Source organism: Anguilla anguilla, chromosome 14 (assembly GCF_013347855.1).
Source record: "Anguilla anguilla isolate fAngAng1 chromosome 14, fAngAng1.pri, whole genome shotgun sequence".
NCBI lineage: Eukaryota > Metazoa > Chordata > Actinopteri > Anguilliformes > Anguillidae > Anguilla > Anguilla anguilla.
This window is the reverse complement of record NC_049214.1, coordinates 22,333,145-22,357,142: the sequence shown is the minus strand read 5'-3', so window position 1 is coordinate 22,357,142 and position 23,998 is coordinate 22,333,145. Positions and strand designations below refer to the sequence as shown.

Here is a 23,998-nt window from a genome sequence, read left to right as displayed (position 1 = left end):
GTGTTGACAGTTTTGGTTTTGTGTAGAAATGTCCAGAGGGTATTTACTTGTTTGAATAGGATGATTTATTTGGGATGATACTGCTGAAACCAGCATACTGCTACAGCAGTGTGTAAAAACATAGTGCAGAGTGCTTTGGTGTAACTCGAAGAAAGCTACGGTTCAACAGTTTGTCAGGAGGCAGTGTCTGATCTGATTCCCTCAGTGACAGTTCATTTCTCTATGGAAACCAATGTAAAACGTTCCCTCCACCAGTTCTTAAGGACTAAAAAACTATTCTGGCCCCTTACCTTTTAGTGCTTGTAATTTCAATCTTTGCTAATCCTGTTGTGCAGGAATTTAGTGATACTGGGCATGCTTTTCTTTTTGTTGAAGGATTAGATGGAAGAAACCTGAACTGAAACCTGTTTGCCATGGTTAGACATTTGTGTGTGGTGCTTTTTGTTTAATTATTAAATATTATGGTGAACAGAGAATATAGTCATGTAGTGTAAAGTCTAAATTTAAATTTGCAAACAGGGTGTTAGGTGACCACGTGTGGGCAGTAATGCCTGTGCATGCCATTGCTTAGGGTCTACCATCATGTAGAACTGTGTAGGAATATGACACCATTCCACGAGAAGTTCAGTAAAACACACACTTGGGTGATGGAAGAAGGGAAGCTCTTTCACAGATGTTTGTCTGGAATACCCCATATGGTCGGCTGGATTCAGATCTGGTGTCTGTGTAGGCCATGGCATATGGAGAATGTCATTATGAGATATTACCTCATCCGGACTGGGAAACTATTCGTACCTGAGCTAACTATGAATGTGTGTGTGTTGCTGTGCACTGTAATGTTGTCCTGCTGAAATTTTTGGAAGTGAAACATTGCCACATACTGTAGGGCCCTTGTACTTCTCTTAATTCCCTGTTTATTTCGTGAGTATAAGAATACATAATAATGAGAACAGGCCGGTAGGACAAGCCATCTAGGCTCGTCCTTACCTAAAGTCTAGAGTTTACAGCCTTGTCAACATGACATTGCCAGCTATATTGTGCATTGACACCTCAGTGAACCCTACCTCCCCAACCGTTAGCCTGAATAGGTGCCTTTAGTCCTTTCTTGTTTCTTTTACATTTAATACCTAGAACCAGTTTAGTTGCCTTGCTTTCTAGGCTCTCTGGAACAATCTTACATACAGAAGTTATGTACACCCCTCCCTACCACCTGGGGCCTGTATCACGAAGCAGGTTTACAGAGTTTGCTGGATATCTGCCCTGAGTAAAACCCGGAGCAGCTCGCATTCTATCTTTAATTGGCAAAATAAACTCAACATCATAATATTTAGAAAGTTTGGCAAGCAGTTGTATAGATTATGTATGTCATTTTGTCCTATATATTTTATATTTTGTATGTTTGTGTGTGTTTTCTTTCATTTGCACACAATTCATAGTTTTTGAAGTTACTTTTTTTTAAAAGTATGCTTCCGGTCTAAGGTGGATTTTGTTTGTGGAGGCCTTACTTGGTTTTACTAATTTCTAAATGTTGTCAAATATTTGTTTAAAATCTAGTCAGTTGTTAAATATTTTCAGTCAAAAAGAGCAAAATTAGGGAAATATATTGTATGCAATGGCTATGCATGTTTATATATGTATTTTGACAAGACTTTTCAAAAGACAGTTACCCTATAAAAATAATAAATATAAGCATATATATTATTTATTACCAATAATCATTCACAGTGTTGACATTTTTGGATCAATATCATCCAGTATTGTTTTCAACAGTGATAATGCTGCCAATTGAAATGACTCATATTGAGTGCTAGTAGCTATAGCCATGGAATGTTTCCTCATTGATTATCGGTTTGGAGCAGTACGTGCACATTTTGTCATGCATAGCTCCTAGGGAATTTTTGTTTCACCTAATACAGCCTGCTTCTCCCCGATTTTGATTGTACTAGTCTTTTCTCATGAAAATAAACGTTGCCAAACTAACACCACACTTTTGTTTTTTTCACTCCACTTCTTTTGTTTTTGTGAGGCGTTTATGAATGGATGCTTCACGTTTGGACCCTGGGCATTGCACAGACCATCCAGATTGCATGTCACCATATTTCCACTAAATCACAATTTGTTTTGTGTATTTACATTATTTTTTGTGGGTGTGTGTTTTCATGTTTCTAATTTAAAAGTCAGTTAATTACTGTCATTGTGAAACCCAGAAGTACATATGTATATTAGCTGGAACATTCATAGCTAAACAGATGGCTGAACAGCTATTCATAGCTAATCCGTCTACCATCTCAGGTTTATTAGGTAATGACTATCAATGAAATTGTTTTTATAACTGAATGTTAACTTGATTCATTTTATTAATGATGGGATTGCTATTGGTCTATGAGCTTGTTTATATAAGTTGGCTTAACGATGTTCTCATTAACCTCTCCAAGTGTTCCCATAGTCTTAGCAATGCTTCTGTTGGGAGAATATTTACCATTCTTTGAGTCATTTGTCCCAGAGTAGTATTTTCAAAAAAGTTAGTGCATTAATCCTATTGGAGGGAACATACTGTTTTATTATTTTGGTGTGGATAACTTTGAGAGGAAAAAAAAAAATATATATATATATATATATTAGCTTTAGCTTTAGCTTTTACTGCATTGAATGTAGTGACTTCAAAGTATTGCTATCATAGATGCTTTGTTAAAATTAATCTCTTTAATTATTTATACAGAAATTATGGTTAGCTAACTGTGAACACAGTGTTTGTTGTGAATCTATAATATTGGGGTAAGTTCATAGATAAGCTGTATCTCCAGTAACAGATATATGCCAGTTACACATCTGCTGTTTATCGTAAAGCCCCAATGAAGCCGTAGAGGAAACAGAGAGCAGGAACCTTCAGCTGCTCCTTGCGCTCTTTCCCTTGTTTTAAAGCCTACTGTAGCATGTTAGTTCTTAGCTGTTTACACCATCTCGGAGAGGTTAATAGACACCGACGGAGAAGTGGCTCCTGGTTGTGGCACATCTTTAAGGCTGTCATGTCCTCTGTTGGCCTGTAGGTGGCAGCTCTGCAGGAGGAGAAGGGCAGCCTGCTGGCAGAGAACCAGGTCCTGATGGAGCGGCTCAACCAGTCCGACTCCATGGAGGACCTGAACAGCCCTGCCGGGCGGAGGCACCTGCAGCTGCAGACCCAGCTGGAGCAGCTCCAGGAGGAGACCTTCAGGTATGGAGGAGGAGGAGGAGGAGAAGGGGGAGGAGCGCTGTGAAGGAACCGGTTCTCATGGCTCTTCAGATCTGATTTCACATACGCCCTTATTAGGGTTTAGAGTGAAATCATGCGTTTTTGTGCAACGTGGATTCAACAGCAGCTCTGAACAAGCAGTACATTAAAATATGGGACTGGGAGCATAAAACATTATTTCTCATTAGAGACCACCCTTTTCACCTCTTGCAGTGAGCTTCGGCTGGTTTTGATGGGCTGTCCAGCGTAGTATGCGAAATGGTGCGGCTACACTTAACTCAACATCTTTCAAATTTCATTTTACATGGCCATAAAAAAGGCCGGGAGCGATACTTGGTGTTTTCTAAAGAGATGAGCGTTGCTTTTACTCTGTTTACAAAATCAATCACGGGCATCTATTGATTCTCGCCCTTGCCAAAGGGCTCTGTTAACAATGCAGATACTGTGCATTGAGCAGATTAAATGGCGCAGACACATTTAATGGGCTTTTGAGCTGCAGACGCTCCTGATTTAGGAGGCTGCTCTGCGTCCGGCGCGTAAAGAAAGCAGGAGACTAACGGCCGCTCTCACGCCAGGGCGTCTGTCTCAGACGCGGGGCACCTGAGCTGGGACTGCCTGCCCCTCCCTCCCTGCCTGTACCCCCGGGCCCTGAGCCCGCTGCCGTGGGTGTCCCAGAGCAGGTAAAGCGCTCCGCACCTGTGCTCTTCACCGGTGGGGGTTCCTCTGCACCCGCGACGCAGGGCTCGGTGGGCAGGTTAAAGGGCACTGGCTGGCACTGCTGGTGTTGGCTGGTAAAAAAAAGGGCCAGCACTCCTGCCATGCACTGGGTGTGCGCAGTCACCCCCCCCCCCCCCCAATCACAGGCCACCTTTCCCCGCTCCCCGTCCGGTCAGGCCCGTGAGCGCTCTGGGGCCCTGACGTGCACACGGCGTCTCTGGCTTTTTCAGGCTGGAGGCCTCCAAGGATGACTACAGGATACGCTGCGAGGAGCTGGACAAGGAGATCGTGGAGCTGAGGGGGCAGAACGAGGAGCTCACCTCCCTGGCAGACGAGGCGCAGTCCCTGAAGGATGAAATGGACGTGCTCCGGTGAGTGGCTCCGACAGCTCCGTACAGCCACGCTCCAACAGCTCAGTGCCATTTCCCTCGGCTCAGAACTTTGTCCTCTTCCTGAACAGTGGGGAACTGGATCTTTGGAGTGTGTGCTCTCTGTTCACTGAAGAGTCATATTAAACGCTTTGGGGTTTGAGTGAAAGAAAAGTGGACACCACAGCTTTCAGGAACAAAGATCGCCCAACCCTGTTCACTATAACACTTGTACTCTGATGACTTGCGTTGTGTAGATACAACTTGCTTTCAACACAAGTGTCTTGTATATTGAATGAGTGTGAAATGGCTCAGATTAGTTATTTTCTGTCAGTACTTAATCAAAGGGACAGCATTAAGAAACTTGATAAATGAAAAATAGAACTTGAATGGATGGCCAAAGATGCCTGTGTTTGGAAAGTTCCTTTCCTGACAAGGCAATGTTTAGGTGATCAGCACTGATAGGGTAATCTTCATTAGTTAACAAGAGTTTTTTATTTTATTTTTTGGGACAGACACTCCTCTGACAAGGTGTCTAAGTTGGAGGGGATGGTGGAGTCGTATAAGAAGAAGCTGGAGGACCTGGGGGACCTGAGGAGGCAGGTGAAGCTGCTGGAGGAGAAGAACACCCTGTACATGCAGAACACCGTCAGCCTGGAGGAGGAGCTGAGGAAGGCCAACACCGCCAAGGGACAGCTGGAAACGTACAAGAGACAGGTATCAGAAACACACTGAGACAGGTATCAGAAATGTACAAGAGGCAGGTATCAGAAACACACTGAGACAGGTGTCAGAAATGTACAAGAGACAGGTATCAGAAACACACTGAGACAGGTGTCAGAAACACACTGAGACAGGTGTCAGAAACACACTGAGACAGGTGTCAGAAATGTACAAGAGACCGGTATCAGAAACACACTGAGACAGGTATCAGAAACATATAAGAGACAGGTATTAGAAATGCACTGAGACAGATATCAGAAACATATAAGAGACAGGTATTAGAAATGCACTGAGACAGGTATCAGAAACATATAAGAGACAGGTATTAGAAACGCACTAAGACAGGCATTAGAAACATACTGAGACAGGTATTAGAAATGTACAAGAGACAGGTATATCTGCTTACTACAAAAACATGCACGCACATATGCATGCGTTTACACACACGCGCGCGCGCACACACACACACACGGCTGGACTTGCTGCCTGACTCTTTGCTGGTCTTTGTCCGTACAGGTGGTGGAGCTTCAGAACAGACTGTCAGAAGAGTCCAAAAAGGCTGACAAGATGGAATTTGAGTACAAGCGCCTGAAAGAAAAAGTGGACTCTCTCCAAAAAGAAAAAGATGTAATTCTTCTTAATATTATTCCTCTTTGCATCTCATATTGATATGTTTCCACATGCAAGTCAAAATTAATGCTGAAAATCCATGGCAATTTTCAGGCTGTAAAGACATTTTGGCTCCATGTAGACTGCTCTGTTTTTTTGTATTGCTTTGATAACTGCGATGCACTGTTACCTTTGGAATGGAAGTGAAGTTTAACATTTTAAATGGACTGCCTCTGTTTGGGTGGAGGGTGAGGGGTTCACACATGGTGTCTGTGGAGATGTTTTCCCTCCCTCCTGCCACTGCTGGAAAAGAGCGCATTTTAGAGCGCTGGTGGCAGATTGGATCTCAGCCCTCTGATCCTGTTGTGCTCGGAAATGGAGTAAACGTCCTCAGCTGATGTGCTGGGTAATGTGAGCGCAGCATGCATGTGCCTGTGTCTGAGTGTTTGCGTACATTTACACGTGTGTGTGTGTGTGTGTGTGTGTGTGTGTGCGTGCGTACTTTCAGCGCCTGCGGACAGAGCGAGAGTCTCTGAAGGAGACCATCGAGGAGCTTCGCTGTGTCAAGGCCCAGGAGGATCAGCTCACTCCAGGTACAGCATTGGCCGTCTCTCTCTCTCTCTCACACACACACACACACACACACACACACCGTACATTCAGCATCTCCATTGGGGAGTCTTATCAGTTCAGTCTGAGTCATCTGGAGTCAGGCAGGTTCAGTGCCCTTCAGCAGGGTACCACAGGGGCTTCTCACCTGAACCCTCAGGTCTAAATCCACTGTCTTTCTTTGGCAAATGTCTCATGCTGGATATGCACCAGCCAGCAGTGCTTACTGTGTTCCTGCATGGCTGCAAATCCACTGCCATCCGCCTCCCCCCGTATCTGTCTGTTGTTGGCCAGGCTGGTCTCTGTAAGATTGACAGAAGGCCAGTACGCTCCTGTGGGACCTCCTCCATTTTGTGCAGAGATGCACGGTAGTACCTGCTGCACAGCTCACATCAGCTAATGCCTTCAAGATTCAGCGCTCCCTCGGTTCTCCCTGGAGACCCTGTGTTCCCCAGCACAGATTTAGAGCGCAGCTGAAGAGTACTGGCCAGGTCACACGTCCAGTGATGATTGGTTGCAGCAGGATGGGTTTAAAGGGAATCCCAGATTTTCTTTGAAAATGGACAAGTTGTCTGTTTTAAAGTTAGTGTGCTGTACGTCTAATGACTGAAACATCATTTGTAACTGGTCTTTTTAATGAAATTTGCTGGATATAAGCTATATATATATATATATAGTAGTATTTAGGTGCAGTCAATTTAAAAATTCTAATTATTCCTTTATCTATTTCCTCATAAACTCTGGCCCTTATTTTAACAACCTCACAACAAGTTTGGAGATCTTTGAGATTATTACATGGATGAGCGTGTTTCCATACTTTCAAAATATTTTGATGTGTTTCAGCTGTTTACATTCTCATCTTTAACTAAGCTGCACAAGGCATTGCAGGGACACAAACATTCTGATCAATCGATTAAATGCCAGATTCGTCCATCCAAAGGTTTTTCTCGGATTTGAAATGATTGGTGTCCCTGTCCCCTGTTTAAATGGAGAGACTGGTATAAATGGATCCTGAGATGATGTTCTGAACGCTGGCATTGATCAGTGTGCTTTACTCCACCAGGCTTGGTTCCTCTGGGCAGCAGTGAAGCCTCAGACTTGCTGGCAGCCGAAAGCGTCACACCTGAGATTCGGTATGAGCATTTATCCCTCTGAAAAGAGTCTGGAAGGCCTTCCTGCAATTCTCTCTTCTCCTGCTACTTTTTCTCTGTCAGATTCTCTATTGTGACATAAGAAATAAGTAAAGGTGCTCGTCACAATTTCTTTTATGCTAAAATATGTATAATATATATTGTGACAGTGTTAATGCATTTGAACTGACATTAGCAATGGTACATATTTGTATTACCGGTATATATACTTTTTTTTAGGGTTGCTTTAGGTATGTTTCCAGATTATTAGCTGTGGGCAGCCTGATGTAATACTTGTGTCATGTCTAAATGCTGTTATATTATTTCTGCTATGACCTACATTCAGAATTGCTGCAGTTGCTAAATTCCGTCCTGCAAACGCTGCATATATTTGCTTGGAAAGTGGGTCACTCCGGTGTACTGGGCCAGTTGATGGGTTTCGCCTTCATGCTGCATTCTTTCCGGCCTGTTTGTGAGAGCACTGCAGCTGTTTAAATGGCATACGTGAGGGAGAGGGGATGAGCTCGGCACGTGGAGGCTGCGTAAGCAGGAAGCCGACTCCGCTCCAGACGCTGGAGTTGCATCAGCTTGTCTTCGGCTGCTTTACATTAGTGACGGCTGGCGTCCGTGCCGTGTGCAGCGGGAACAGAAAACTGAGTAGCAGGCGCGGCGTTAGCGCAACCCGCCTGGCCGCGAAAGGCCTCATGCTTCATAAGCGCAGTCCTGCCAGGCCGTTGAGCACCGTGTGTACACACTGCTTTTTACGGTCTGCATTGACAGCGGCGTCTTCCCTGTGGGTTGATCACTGTGCGGCCCCACAATCTGTGTATTGGGTTAAACCGGGATGGTATTTCTGGCGATTTGTGTATGGTGCTAGAACAGAGTGAACTGGCTGGGCTGCACGTCCCTGACCCAGTAGGAGCACAGCTTCTAGACGAGGATTCCATAACTCCTGGAGGGCTCTCTGCTGGCTTCATGGGCACTAGCCACTTAATCTGTTAGAGCTGGCGATACGTCTTTAACTGGAGTTGGGTAGCTTATTGGAGCCAGGAATGAGAGGTGGAGAACCTAAACACAGGCCAGGTTTCCTGCTGTGTCATGCTAGCATAATGCATCCAAGCGTAGGGATACCAATCATACGGTCATATGTCTACTGTGTGGTCCTGCTGGCGAGGAGAACATTAACCAGGGTAGCGTGTGCGTTCTGCAGGGAGAAACTGATCCGCTTGCAGCACGAAAACAAGATGCTGAAGCTGAACCAGGAGGGCTCAGACAACGAGAAGATCGCCCTGCTGCAGAGCCTGCTGGAGGACGCCAACAGCAGGAAGAACGAGCTGGAGACGGAGAACAGGTACGGAGAGCCCGTACAAGGACCAATTCCACACACTCTAGCACATTAGTGTTATTCCTGAGAGTTAGCATGGTAGCATTGTTCCAGAGTGCTGGTCCATAGCTCGGTAGGCTTCAGGACATACTTATTCCACACACACTAGCATGTTAGCATTATTCCAGAACATTAGCACGCTTGTGTTATTCCAGAGTGTTAGCACAACAGCATTATACCAGAGCCTTGGTCCCTAGCTGGGTAGGCTTCAGCACATCCTTATTCCACACACACACTAGCACGTTAGCATTATTCCAGAACAATAGCACGCATGTGTTATTCCAGAGCATTAGCACATTAGCATTATAGCAGAGCCTTGGTCCATAGCTCGGTAGGCTTCAGCACAAACCGATTCCACACACGTTAGCACACTACCGTTATTCTAGACTAAGCATTAGCACTTTACCATTATTGTAGAGCGTTAACACATTTGCACTATATCCACTGCACGCTACCGTTGTTCACAGTGACTCAACTGTGTTTAATCTCTCTGTTTCAGACTGGCGAACCAGAGGCTGTTGGAAGGCCAGTCTCAGGTTGAGGAGCTGCAGAAGTCGCTGCAGGAACAGGGCTCAAAGGCGGATGATGTGAGTATCCACGGCAGCTGTCGTGCTGCTAAATGCAGTCTGGTTTCAGTGGCATGTTCAGTGGCTTTCCAGGGGTAAAATAACTATTACTTATAGTGAAAATATGACCTGCACTAAACATCAGTCTGGGCCTTGTTTAACTAATATGACTATTAACAGTACTAACATGCTAACAGTTAATGCTATGCAGCAGGACTGTATTTTGTGGACTGTCTTAACCTCTATCTTCATAACTGACTTCTTAATGTGTTGCTTTTTGAATGAGCTTCATTGAAGAACCAAAATTGGGTCGGTATATTATTCAGTGATTAAAGCGATTAGCTGCATTTTGACTTCTAAAGACTTCTAAAGTCAACAGCCTGACCAGAAATTGGCTATTTTTCTTTTAGAGTTGATTGTAACTATGACAGGATGATCTCCTTCCTCATTTAGTTCTTGCTATCTTTTTAAAGAACCATGTCATACTAGCGCCTACAGTATGGTGTGCGTTCATCCGCGTGCATGCATGCGTGTGTGAGTGTTGGCGAGTTCCTGTCATTCCTGTGATGTCGTTTATGTTTTAGCTCGGCAGCGGGGAGACCTCGGTATTCACACCCACAATGTGGACCCTAGAACCCCGGGGTCTAGAAATGGCCTCTAAGTGTTGGTGATAGGAACCCCAGGAGGAGTGACGTGCATGTGTGTGAATATACACGAGAGCCTCTCTGGTTCTGCCTCCCGCCCACCTCCTCCTCCTGCTGCTGCTGCTGCTTCACTAAACGCCTCCAAATTTAGGCCTCTCCTCTTTGGGTTGCTGGTGTCCTGCGGCGAATCAGTGCTTCTATTCTATTCCCTTATGCCTCCCCTATAGGCTATTGTAAGCACGGCTAGCGATGCGTTCCCTGTGGGACTTGGAGAAGGGAAAGGGGGAAGTTATAAGGAAAAAGTAACCCTCAGGGAAGGTGTGTGTCTGGGCCTCTTTGCCCTGTGTAAATCTCTGAAAAGATGTGCTGAATCTGCATGCACCTCGCTGCTTCCAGCTAAATACTCTCCCAGGGGTTCCACACTGAGGTAATCACCAGCCCTGTTTCGGGAAACTGCACACAGTGCTCCTCCAGGGAATATTTCACGCATCCTCATTAGCCCTGATCTTGGACCGATTCCCACATTTGCTCAATCACCCTTGTGAGTAGATCAGAGCCTATCAGGGGTGCATCTGTGAGAACTTCATTGTTTACTGAGACAGCAGGTCTGTGGACTCTGTATTCTCCAGTAGTTCTATGTCTGTGTTGCATTATTGAATTTGTTTAGAGTTTGCCGCTGTTACCAATTTTTATACACTGGTTAAGAATCCTGGGTGTTGGTGGTGGTGAAGTAATGAAATGTCATTGCACTGCTGATTGTCTTGGATGTCTTGATTCACTTTGTTTTGATGCACAGTTCACATGTTGCATCTGTTCATGTCTTACGATCTTCAACTCATTCTTGTAGAAATTCTGTAGAAGGACACATCAGCTTTCATGGTCAAATCAAGATTGCAAGAAATATTTCAAGAAATCAAGATGTGTCTTTCAATTATTTTCTCTGCTCTACTTTTATATATTATCCTGTATCCGATGTGTATCTGTTAACACAAGGGAGGGAAATAGACTTTTTCCCCTGTAATGCTCTTTAAAGAGCGGTTCCAGCAATCACTGATCGGGCCACACTTGTTAATTTCAGTCATATCATGATAATTTCATCATAATAAACATGCGGAAATATCCACTGCTCTGTGATGGCAGTTGGTATTCTACAGCCAAACATTAAGGCTGGCATCGTCCTTATGATTCATGTGCATTATCAGTGTCATTTCTCTCCCTAGCTGTGATGGCTGTGTGTCTATGCGTTGTCTCTTTAGAACAAAGGTTACATTAAATCCAGGTTTATTAGTGCTGTCTGTTGCCCTCTGCTGGAGAGCAAAAGAACTTTCAAATGCATTTGCATTTCCACAGTATCACATTCTGCCCCATCTAGGGTTCCTACAGTGCCCTGCCTTATGTGCCAAATACACACCGTAATATGTTTTATTGACCTCTAATGTTCAGATGCCAGCAGAACGCTCCTCTGTGATTCAGTAGGCACTTGCCCTTAAGCTTACATAAGTCATCTAGAAACAGGCCGCACTTAATTTTAAAATAAACCCCTTTTACCCTTCAGCTAGGGGTGATGGACTCTCAGCAGTCGAGCCCATAATTCTGACTTTGATTCCGAGAACAGATGAGAGTCCAGCTCATTGCCCTGCCTGTCACACGCGGGATGTATGCTAGCGCGTCAGGCAGCCTGGAACGGGGTCACGGTGAACTGCAGGTGATGAGTTAGACGGCGGCCAGAAAGTGAGCAGTCATCCGAGCCAGCACATCGATCTGAGGCTGTGATTAACGGGGCTCCTGGACAGATGCTGAGTGCTGGTTTATAGGCAGCTGTGGAGAGAGGCCGTAAATGAACTGTTACAGGAATATTCTGCCCTTACTTTTCACCGTCGGTTCAGGGGGAGGGTCCTCTTCAAATTGACCAAATTAGGTTCTCGTTCATAAATATAAAAACTTTTCAAGCATCCCTATTACCAAGTTTTTCATGCATGAATAGCGGCAGCAGTCAAATATAATACAAAAATAATGGAGTATAACTCCAACAACCAGCGACATTATCAGCATGCTTTCTAACATTTAGAAGTGACCATAGGAAGCCATTTAGTGTGTATTAGACCATTTCAGTTTTATGTGAAACCACTGAGTTTAAGCTTGCGACTTACAATGTATATTTCAATAACAAATACAGGAGGCTGCCGCTGTTTAACTGTTTAAATTGCCTTTTCTTTATGTACATCTATGTAGAGCTGTGTGGGACATGAAGTTCAATACAGTACTGAGTTTATATTTCATGTCTTCCAGCAGAGGGCACCAACGGCACATTAAGCTACTTGATTTCTGACTGGGGAAAAAAATCCATGTTCTAATTCTATTCTTATCTGTTTCAGTCAATAATTCTGAAGAAGAAGTGTGAAGAGCATTTGTAAGTATGAGTGTGTGTGTGTGTGTGTGTGTGTGCAAGACTTTATTTGCTATCTTTTTTGTATTTGTCTTCAATATGATCATCGGGTTTTGCTGAAGACCCATTCTTTGTGCCCTTATTTTATTTTTTTTAAAACAGAGAGAAACTTCGTGAAGTGTCCAGTGAACTCCAAAAGAAGAGTGCTGTCATTGAAGACCTGGAGCCAAAATATAACCAAAGTTGTGAGTGCAGTTGTGTTTGGTGGAGTCTTTGCCTTTTGTAATTGTATTCCGTGTGCATGAAATATAGCGCAGAACATTACATTTTTGTCTTTTACCCACTTTTATTTACTCCAGCCCAAAAAGCTGAAGAGTTGGAGGAGGCCTTAAAAAAGAAAGACGAAGAAATGAAACAAATGGAGGAGAGGTATAAAAAATACCTGGAAAAGGCCAAGAGCGTGAGTACAATTTAGACCACGATGCAATTCAGTTTCAGCTACTGTTCCCCCATTCCCATCCAATATGAACTACTGTCTCTGTATTCCCATTCATTCTCAGCTACCACCCCCAGATTCCTGTATCAACCACTGCACTCAGATTCCCATTAATTTTGATTAATTTTAAACTACAACCCTTATATTTTTGAAACTACAACCCCCACATTCCTATATCAACTACTGCTCTCAGATTCCATTTCATTACCACCTGCCACTCCCATGTTCCTATATCAAATGCTGCTCTCAGATTCCCATTCATTTTAAACTACAGCACCCACATTCCTATATTGGCTTACGTTACTGCTCCCAGATCCCCATTCATCTTAAACTATCTCCCCCATGTTTCCATAGTATCAGCTACTGCTCCTAGATTCCCATTCATTTTAAACTGCCACCTCCATGTTCCCATATCAACCACTTCTCCCAGATTCCCATCCATTTTAAACTTATCTCCAAGCTCAATCCTATAGGAAGTCCTACTCCATGTCCTCAGTCAGTATAAACTGTTATCACTGTTTTTTTGTTGTTGTTTTTTTTGTGATGGTGCAACATAATCAGTTGCACTATAAATTGAAGATATACCTATTGGAAGTTAAATCATTTTGCCCCTTCATGTTCTGAAGAAGAAATTTGCTGTATTCATATGAAAATCGTATTCAGGCCATTCCTTTGAACACACGTTTGGAATATGTGCTCAGAATGTTTTTCTTCACGGCTTTATCACAGTGAAGTGCGCAGATGGCTTTATTCAGAGCAGTGAGAAGTGCTTTCTCCCATGTGAAGCCCAGCTGTTGTTTCTCCACAGGTGATCCGGACCCTGGATCCCAAGCAGAACCAGGGCTCGGCCCCAGAGGTGCAGGCCCTGAAGAACCAGCTGCAGGAGAGAGAGCGCATGCTGCATTCTCTTGAGGTGGGGACCAGGCGTGTGTGTGTGCGTGCATGTGTGTGTGTGTGTGTGTGTGTGTGAATGGTTTCCTCACTGGGGCCAGGTTGAAATATTATGAAGTATTGACATCTGTATTCACTGCTAAATCCATTTTTAAATCTTGGTCACAAACACTGCAGGTTCATTAGCTTTTTGTGGCCAGATTTTGAGGCAGTTTTGACTTCAGGGTTTGGTGCTTTGTTTGCTACATAGCATATGTATATTAACACACTCATTTAAACCACACAGCTTTTTTAAGCAGAGGCATTGGTGTAGGACGTTGATTAATGTGTTTGACCGCAAATGATCTGCTACAACAAATGCCTCTTTATGCTTTTGGGCATATTTCCTCTGTGCGTGCAGAGGAAGGGGGCTTTGCTTTATCCCAAAATGCACACACGTGCACACACACTATGGACTACACTTCCAGAATGTAGCTGCAGGGGCAGATCAAGGTTCATGTTTACAGGACACGGTACCTTAGCAGCATTTTGTGCTGTTTCCACACTGGCCCGTAATCCTTTTATTTCTGGCCTGCAGTCCTGCCCCTGAAGAGCTTCATCCTGTAGTGGCTGTTGTCAGTAGTTCTCTCTGGAAGAGGCCTTTGAACCTCACTTCCTGAGTGCCTGCATTACTGCGCTGCCCTCGTTGCGAGGAATTTCCTGTTGATGGCCGTGTCCTCTCCTCCCTCCACAGAAAGAATATGACAAGACGAAAACGCAGCGAGACCAGGAGGAGAAGCTCATAGTCTCTGCCTGGTACAACATGGTGAGTGGCTCGTGACTTCAAAGTCATTTTTGTGTTTATGATGTGTGTTTATGAAGTAATTTTAAAAATGAATTTCCTTACTGTTGCCAAAGATAGACTTTAATGTGTGACAGGTTAAATGACGGGGTGTTGAATGTCAGTATGTCAGTTGTGTTTAAATCTGGGATCAGACCTATCAGTAGCGCAGTTAGCGCAGTTTCTGAGGGCTGTGATGTGGAAGCAGTCTGCTCCCCCCTGAAAAGGCCCCCTCTCTCCCCCTCCCCCCCCTCCCCAGGGCATGGCGCTCCAGAAGAAGGCCGCGGAGGACAGGCTGGCCAGCACGGGCTCGGGTCAGTCCTTCCTGGCCCGCCAGCGACAGGCCACCAGCGCCCGCCGAAACTACCCGGGGCACGTGCAGCCGGCCACGGCAAGGTAGAGAGAGACGGGGGGGCCCATGGGGGGCCCACGGGGGGTGTCCGCCAGACGCCTGCCCGCCAAGCCTGCCGCAGCCATTCAGGACATAAATCCTCACGTGCCGTGTCTTTTCTCCCCCCCCCCCCCCCTCTGTTTGCCTAACACTAAATACTGTACGACTCGAGGATTTGTGTTGTTTCTGTCATTCATGCTATGTTTTTAAAGAACTGTCTACAACTGTCCTTTGTGTTACTCTGCCTGTCTCCCTTCCGGGTGCAGTGGATTTAAGTAGGGATGCCAGCGATTGGGTGAATTACCCAGCACCCCCTTCGTGATTCAGTCCGTGGTCAGAACACACAGCTAGCAGCCATGGGACTGGCTCACTTGAATCATTTTGAGTTACATTATTTATTATATAAACCAAGAAAATACTACCCTTTTTTAAAAAAGCTTTCTAACATGTTTTATGCAGTAGTTATTGTGCTTCAGGATACAGTTTTAGTTGCAAGTAGTCTATTTACGTAGAGCAGTATCTAAATGGTTAATTTGGTATTTTACTTTTTTCTTGAGTTACTGATTTTCTGTGCCATAGCCAAATAGGAGCCTCCTTTGACTAGTGCAATAAGCACACAAGACAAAATGTTTTACTTTTTAGAAAATGAAGTCTTTCGGGGGTCAGTGTTAAGTATTATGTGTTTCCCCAGTGTCAGAAGCAGACCAGACTTACAGAGATACAAATATTCTGTGGTTATTTATTCTAGTAGTTTTCTCTGACAGTAAGTGTTACTTGCTATAAAACCACCAAGTGTCAACACTTATCACTGCACAGGACTTAATTCTTTTCATGTTTTTGCATTTTGTTCAATCTAAGTTTGTAGTGATCTTGGCAAAGACCCATCGTTATACCAAGTGCCTCCATTAATCAGTGTTATTTGTCCTTGCGTGGGCATCTCTGCTTAAAAAGGTCAGAAATTAAGTCGCTCCTGTGAAATGAGTTCAGGATCTCCTCTTGCCTTTAGCCCCACTGTGGTAATCGAGGCAATATGAATATTGAGCAGTGTCGTCACAGTGGAAGCTTGAGTCCGAACCTTTCTGTAAATTTGCATTTCTGCATAATCACGACTCATGTTCGTCACTGTGAGGGTGATGAAAGTTTTTGTAGTCCTGAAGAATTCCCATATCTATGCAGAGGCTCATGGGAATGAGAGTGTAGCCTTAAAGCTGGGCTGCATGGCGTTTGATCAGCGCTTCAGCCCGCGAGCTCTCACAGATGCGGAGTGCGCTTTGAAGCTCCCGTCTTCGATCGGCCCTGTAACGACGGCTCGCCGCCGCCTGCGGCGCTCAGCGGAGGTACTTTGAGAGGAACGCCGCTGCCGCCGCCGCCGCCATTTCCCTCCCAAAGCGTCGCACTCCGCAGTGTTTATGCTGCATTAGCATACTAGGTGTTGCAATAAAAACCTGGAGAGGGGATGTGATGTATTTTAAAGGTGCCATAAGTAGCGTGTTAACAGGGTGTTGGCAGCTGTGGTCCGCAGCGCTCCACAAGCTGCGTACTGTACTGTGGCTTCCTTCTCCAGCCACTCACGCATGGCCGTGTCTCAAGCCTTTCAGCGCTGGGGAGAGCTGCATTTTGACCACTGCCAGTCATTTTAATCATGGGGGCAGCCAGTAATGAAATGGCTGCTTTTTGCATCTTTGCCTTGCTTTCTGTCCTTTCATCTGCACGATCTATGTCGGGAGTGAACAGTTCTAGTCCCGGAGGGCTTTCCTGTGTCTTTTAAATTAGCAGCTGACATGTACCAGGAAACGCAGGCGAGGGGACGCCTGTGCTAATAGCGGCTTTGCTTAAACAGCGGAGAGGAGCCGGAACAAAGGCCAGCCAGTCCTGCAGGACTGGTGCGAGCCGGCCCTGGTGTGCCCACGCCGCCGCCTCGCTGCTCTGCCTGCTTATTCAAATGAAGCATTCAGGCAGCTCCAGTCTAGCCCCTCGTGTCTCACTGCTGCCTGACATTCCTGCTACCGAGTGGCATTGTGTGATGCAGGAAGATCCCTTTCAGTGCCGTGCAATTCAGGAACCACGCCTCTGTTATTAACGTTAGTTTATGAGCGACGAATAGAGCGCTGTTCTCCAGCTGAGGTTAGTTGTGTTGAGTTTGTGAGAATACAGAATAAGTGTAACATTGTCACCCTAAAAGGGAAGCAGTTTAAAAAAAAAAAAAAAAAAAAAAAAAACTACTAAGTAAGAATATTATGTATTCAGAATGATCTACAGTGAATAAAAAGTGTCAAAAATAAGGTATTTGCCAGTTTCCTGAATATTCCTTTAATAATATATGCTTAAGATCGAACATGCCTGGCTTAACACCGTCTGTGATGTGGTAAGCCACAAACGTGATCAAATTTTAACTTTAAATTGGTACAATTTAGCATCTTAAAGTAACACTGGGAGTTGGTTGAATGGCATTAACTCTAAAATCATAAAGGCTTACGATTCCACTAATCTTCCCACCCTCTGATTTTGTACGCACCTGTGAAAGTGTGATGGTTTTCTCTTCTCTGCAGCATTCTGCGGGTGAACCGCTGACGTGTTTCTCTGTCCTCTCTCTCCCCCCCTGCAGCGATGTGATTGCATGACCTCCGGCAGCGTTGGCGGTTGCATGACGCGCCGTTTTGCATGACTTTGTGTTGAGCCTGCGATAACCCCATCGACACTAACCCCGCACCCCCCACGAGTGGGCAGAGCTCTCTGGGAGGAGGGACCCCCGTCCCCCTCCCCGAACCGAGGGGACCTCCTCCTTCCGTTCACGGACGTGCTTGCTTGTGCTTCTAAAATACTGCATTTCCCATCATGCTTCAGCCTGACAAAAAAAGGCTAGTGTTTGCATGAGGGTGGGCCGGGCAGGGGCGGAGCCATCCCTCACCCATCCCCTCAGCTTTAACCGATGGCTTCAACCCCCTCAACCTCCTCCTGTTTCTACCAAGGCTCACTTGTGGACTGGCAGTGTTGTTTGGTTCTCAGAAACACAGACTAGCTGGAGCAGTGTTGTGAGCTGCAGGAACTGCTATAATGGTGATGTCTCTCAGCGCTGTTGCAGTCTCCCCAGGGTTTACAATGAAAAGTGATCAAACATGGCTGACTTGAGTGGAGCTCCAGTTTCACAATATCTGATTTTACTGTGTTGTAATGTTGGTTTTTATTTTGTATGGTAATGGAAGATCAAAGGTTTGGTAATATCTTGATTTTAAACTTCGAATCGGTCGAATGCCTGAGTTCTCTGAAGTTTAGATTTTTTTTCCCCCTCTATTGAATTTGTATAGATTGACTTGCCTCTATACAATTTCTTTTTTTATTCATATTTATTTGTTTTCCATTTTAGATCTTAGTCTTAACATCTTATCCCGTAAGGAGTGTTAACTTCATTATGTCTTATTATACCCCTCATAAGTAATGTGTTGCTTTCAAAGTGGCAGTGTTTTTGAGTACAGGATTAAGGCTTTTGTGCAGCCATGCCTTTATAACTATATTTATTTATCTTTTGTATTTACTCATGCAGTACTGGTATTTCAAACTCGTTCATTTGTTTTGTGTTTCATCTTATACACTAACCTGACAGAAAGTCCTTTCGTAGTAATGACATCATGCACAGTATTTTTTTTAACAGTTTCATTTAAATATGACAATTTATGAATTTGCATCAGTGAAGGGTGTAGTAGGTCTGCATTAAGGTGCGGTAGGTGGTGCATTGGATTGTTTGGTTCCTCTGAAGTAGCACCTGATTGGCTGGGTCCCATTCCAGGTGTTCAGCAGGCCAAAGAAGGGAAATGCAAAGACCACAACAGCAGCGAGGTCATAAGGATCCTCTTTTGATTAGGAACATTTTAAAGTGCTTTTACCTCAGATTGTCTGCTGTCTGCTTTCTGCATTAGCACTGTGTTAGCAGCGAAACCGAATGATGGCACAGTTATCTGAAAAGTGCTTAGCCCCGAAGTCTCCTCTGGTGCGTTTTTTGTAGTACATGGTTGTGGTTGTAACAAGCTGTACTTGTCCAAATTTTATAATTATGCAATCTTATGGAATCTGACTTGAGTGAAAGTGTCTTGTGATGCGTGACCGCAGATAGGGTGTGTTAGGTTTAGAAACAGTGTAATTTTTTTGCCAGACTGTTCACTTGTGTTGTGAGACTTCGTAGTGAGATCATAGGACATGTAGAAGAAAGAAGCCCTGTTTCAAAACCACATGAAATGTAGTGTGAAATGGAGTCTGGAAAGGTTTTAATCTGTGAGGTCTCTCACAACCGTCCATTATTTAGAGACATCTCCATGTGCGTGTCTGTTATTCTACAGAAACAACCTCATGTACTATGAAAGCAGAGGCCATTCAGTCATAATTTATCATCAGATTGTATGATTGCTATAAGAATTTTCTAAGGATCTGAAGATTACGTATATTGAAGTAGCAAATAACTCTTTCCATTTGCCAAGTTTTATAATGCTTGTATACAATATGTACATAATATATGTGAGAAACAGTTGAGGAAGGACTTGCTCATTGGGGAAAAGGCAAAGGAAATTAAAACCTGATTGGGTAAATGGGTTTCATGGTATCTCCATTAGAACTTTATCAATACAATGTGCTTCCCGTGCTGCAAAAATGTACAGTTGTTAATCAAGATGTAAATAAAGCTTGTATAAAACTCCTCTGGTCTTTTTCCCCTCATTTTTCCCATTTCCAGTGCTGAGCTGCAGCCTAAAGGCACTTGATAATATCAAGTGTGCTTAATACTCAGTGGGTTTTTAAAGAACATAGCGAGTGACTGTTATGGACTTCAGATGTTTGCTAATTCTGTGGTTGAACAAATTTCAGAGACCACTGAATCATAATTTCATGGCTTTAACCCCTCTGTTGGAGGGTTCAACTCAGTATGTTTGTAGGATGAATTAAATATATTTATAGATAAAGACCATGAAATAGTTTTTCTTTTAGGCCATTCAGATCCAATATTTAAGATAAATTTAAACAGTCATTCCTTAGAATAACAATGATGACTAAAAGAATGTTTTTCCCTCAGGCTTGAAAGATGGTAGATTGCAGAGATCCAGCACAGTAAGTGAACTTCGGAACTTCAATCTTTTTTATTTTTCTTACCACTCCTCAACAGTTCCCTTCTATACAGTAGAGCAGGGTTATTCAACTGGTGAGCTGGGGGCAGCCCACCATGGCTAAAATGAAAAATTTAATTAAAAAATGCAACTATGACCTTGTCACCATCCGGATACCACAAAGCACATTAGTGCTGTGGGTAAACACACTGCACTGCTCTTCTCTAGTTAATGTTGAGTGTTTTTCCTGTCACTAATGTCTATAATTTTGAAATGTGGACATGAAATATTTGCTTTTTGTATCGGTTTATTTGTGTTACAAACATTGACATCTTGTAGAACAAACTCGTGATAATTTACTATGCATAATAGACAAAATGAAATAATTCTAATGGTAATGATCATTATATTAATTGGACTAATATGTCATTGTCAATGTCAGGCTCAGTGACTACATAAGAAAACTAGCCTTTTGGATAATTCTGGCACTTTTACATAGATGTATCTGCAGAAATACTGACAATTATGCATTGTCCTTGTCAGGTAAATGTAGAAAATAAATGTGATCATACAAAGCAATGCATATTTAAATATTTGAATACTTTAAATGTTGATATTATTCATCACATATGCATACTGCTTATACTTGTCTAGTTCCATTCATAGGAAATGAAGTGCTTGGTCTCCTTCCACTAAAATAAATATATAGTGCAGTGTACAGATTCTTTATTTGTCCAGTTCATTTTGCTCTCCTAAAATGGGGTAGACTATTTACAAAATGGCCTGCAATTCCTACATGGATCACCTAATATGGATGTAAACATTCTCATATTGCAGCTGACCAGTCTGCACTTTATCCTCATATTTAAATCCAATTGCTGCAGTACAGAAACAAAACAACAGAAAATTGTGTCACTGCCCAAATAATTATGCACTGCACTGTATATAATGTCCCTGTGTCTCTGGTTTTCATGCAGATGCTGTCATCCCTGTGGATGTCCATGGAATTTAAGGACATACAAGAACATTGCCCTGCATATTTCTGTTTCCTGTACAATTCTTCAGTGCCACTGTCTTAACGTAGCATTTTTATATTGCATATGAGACTTCTAAGGCTATACTACAGATGACTTTAACTGGATCTACTTCTGCGCACCAATTTAGTAAATTATATAAGGCTTTCTCTGAGGGACTTCCACTGGGAAACGTGATCTAAAATGATCTGAACGGTCCATTGTGTATTTTATATTTTACAAATCCAATAAACCGGTTATTCAGCTGGAATTGTATGAAAACTGTGGAGGTGCAGTGCAATGTTCAAAGGCACCACTCTGTCCACTTGCTGTTCCATCCCATGACCACTGGCTCTGGACCCCAGTGTCCTTGTCATATTTTTTTGCAAGATGGCCTACCAGTCACACAAGTGGTTGAATCGCATCAATTCGTATTAAAAACTTCAGATTGAACTGGGCCGTTTAGTTTTCCAGCTCATAAGTGCCAGGATGGTTTTGTGGACCTTGTTCGGACATAATGGTCAAGACTTCAGTATAAATTTCAAAACATTCCTAATTGATAGATTAGTCTGAAAATGTTTTCTTACCATGTTTTTGAGATCAAGGCCCCATGCTTTTCAGATTAGTTGTGGCCCAAATTCAGTGATCTCAGAAATGTTACTAATCAGCCCTGAAACCATCGGATTGCATTCTAACCCCCAAACCACCTCCATTGTCAACACATTGGACATTAAAAAGCATGTTTGGAGAACATACTCCCCAGTGGGTTTGTACAGTATCTGCCAAGTTATTACACTTACAGTAGTCATACTTAAATTTGCTATGGAAAATTAGTCTGGTCTCATGCATAACTTAATATTCCAATTGGCAAGTAGCATGGGAAGCAAATATGCTAATGTAAAAACTGTCATCACAAAGCTGTGACTCTCATGAGGACAAATACTTCCAGAATTATTCAGATTTTAATGATTATGTCTTAAGTACATTGCCATTTTTGGTTTTTCTGCCAGAACATTACAGGCCATTCAGGGTTTTTCTGTAGAATGAAATTTGATTTGTTTTGTTGATACTCATACAGAAATGAAAAACATTTCTGTGTAAAGTTCAGAGTGCTTAAACCCAGGTCTTTAAAATAAGGAAGAACTCTGAAGAACTGTGTTTATCTGTTCTGCATATCTACCTACATATCTGTTAATGTTCAAAGCCATGGAACAAAGCAGAGGTTTCATCTGGTTCCCATCTAACTGTGACACGCACATAGACACATTTGCTCTTGGCTTCACATTACTGTTATAATGGCAATTTTAAAACTGCCACTCAATCGTGCATCCACTGCATTCCTCAGTGAAAGAGGTGGGTGAAAAACCATCAGCTCTCTGCAGGCCTGTAGATGACAAATGTGAACTGGTCTGTATAGCCATCTATCTGTCTGGGTCCATCCCACAAGTGGAACAGCATTCAGGCCTGAGAAAGTTCTCTGTGGTTATCCTGTAACATATTCTTCAAAGATGGACACAAAGGTTAGAGAACTGAGCGGGCGAGTGTGGGAGAAGGGAATTCCAGAATCGGTATGAAATCGTATAGGCTACATCCTTCTGTCAAATTCTATCCAGACACAAAAAAGCAGCAATCTGCCCTGGATTTTATATCTGTCATGAATTAGTTAATTGAGTCTGATAATACTGTATATTGCTTACATGCACAAAGTTTGAGAGCACTTGAGAACATCTTCACTTTGTTCCCTTCATATCTGAGAGTATGTAGTTCTTGCTGCATGATCTTGTTTATGATATCCAACTTTCAAATGCTGCATTCAATGATCTGCATTAAATGCTTTAAGTTAAAAACTTGCTAATATCCTACTTGAAAACAGAGGTTGTGATTAGTATTGGCATGTACACCTGTGTACAACAGGCCTTGGTTCTTGCCCATATGGTAGAAACAAAATGCTAAATTTGATTGCCTTTCCATAGCATGTTGGTTCACAGATCATCTAATGAAAGTAGGACAACTTGAAATTGGGCAATCAAATTATGCATACCCTTGCCCTTCCAGGTGTCAACCTCCAGTGACAAAATATCACTTTATTGTGACAATGACAGTCTGTGTCGCCTGCAATATCATACGTTGAATTCTTGTTTATTTTAGCAGGAAGCTTTTCTTTATTCATTCATTCATTCATTCATTCATGCATGCATTAATTCAATTGCTTATTGATTTGCATATTCATCGGGCAACACAATTTTTTATCCTTTGGCTTTGTAATGTTTGGTCAAAAATAAGAAGTTGGAAACAATTTATTGTGAGGCTTGGGTTAACACAATGCGTTCGTTTAAATTTTCCATGGAAACTGATTCTCGCATTGAGCTTTTCCCAGAAAACCCAAAGACTATTTAAACAGCTGCAATTTTTTACATTTTAAGCTTTGGTGCAAACATTTCCGAGAATAAGGCTGATGACTTAAAATCACCTCAAATTAACTTGTCAGAAATATATGTCAGGGAGTTTGGTGGGAAATTCTTTCAGACACTCAACCAGTATTGATGTGAACCCACTGTAAATGTGCAAGATAATACAGTTTCACTTCAACAGTTAACATATGTTAACATGTTTCAAGAGCCTTTGAGTCTGAAGGGTGTTTTACATTTGGGCCACATAGGGGTCATAGATAAATAATCCATCACAGGACCTATTAAATATGTGACTACAATGTTATGATGTGGTTTTGGTCAGAGCCCCTACACTGAGAGCTCAGGTTGGACAATGCCGCAAAAGGCGCATACTTCCATGCCATGCTTACCACCTCAGGTCTTTTATGTATTAAAAAGCTTCAAGGACACCATTTTACATAATTTTGTATTACAGGAGCGTAAAACAAAAAAATAACGTTGACTCGGTTTCTGAGACCTGCTGCTTTTCCTGAGAAAAGTAATTG

The 23,998-nt window shown here is 43.1% G+C and overlaps 1 protein-coding gene across 4 annotated transcripts in view; it reads left to right on the top strand.

Moving 5' to 3' along the window:
* hook3 (hook microtubule-tethering protein 3) overlaps positions 1 to 21,334 on the top strand; it is a 42,566-nt gene extending 21,232 nt beyond the window's left edge. For 2 of the 4 annotated variants that reach the window (XM_035389715.1, XM_035389717.1), the window contains 15 exons: positions 3,048 to 3,211; positions 4,177 to 4,317; positions 4,830 to 5,031; positions 5,554 to 5,664; positions 6,155 to 6,239; positions 7,319 to 7,388; positions 8,596 to 8,736; positions 9,269 to 9,356; positions 12,355 to 12,389; positions 12,528 to 12,610; positions 12,725 to 12,825; positions 13,670 to 13,774; positions 14,486 to 14,557; positions 14,832 to 14,968; positions 17,569 to 19,648. In XM_035389715.1, coding sequence (XP_035245606.1) covers positions 3,048 to 3,211; positions 4,177 to 4,317; positions 4,830 to 5,031; positions 5,554 to 5,664; positions 6,155 to 6,239; positions 7,319 to 7,388; positions 8,596 to 8,736; positions 9,269 to 9,356; positions 12,355 to 12,389; positions 12,528 to 12,610; positions 12,725 to 12,825; positions 13,670 to 13,774; positions 14,486 to 14,557; positions 14,832 to 14,968; positions 17,569 to 17,584 — 1,551 coding nt within the window. In that variant the 3' untranslated portion in view covers positions 17,585 to 19,648. Of the gene's footprint in view, positions 1 to 3,047; positions 3,212 to 4,176; positions 4,318 to 4,829; positions 5,032 to 5,553; positions 5,665 to 6,154; positions 6,240 to 7,318; positions 7,389 to 8,595; positions 8,737 to 9,268; positions 9,357 to 12,354; positions 12,390 to 12,527; positions 12,611 to 12,724; positions 12,826 to 13,669; positions 13,775 to 14,485; positions 14,558 to 14,831; positions 19,649 to 20,019; positions 20,055 to 21,027 lie in introns of those variants that run through there. The other 2 variants (XM_035389716.1, XM_035389718.1) reach the window with 2 other exon arrangements.
* The last annotated feature ends 2,664 nt before the right edge of the window (positions 21,335 to 23,998 follow it).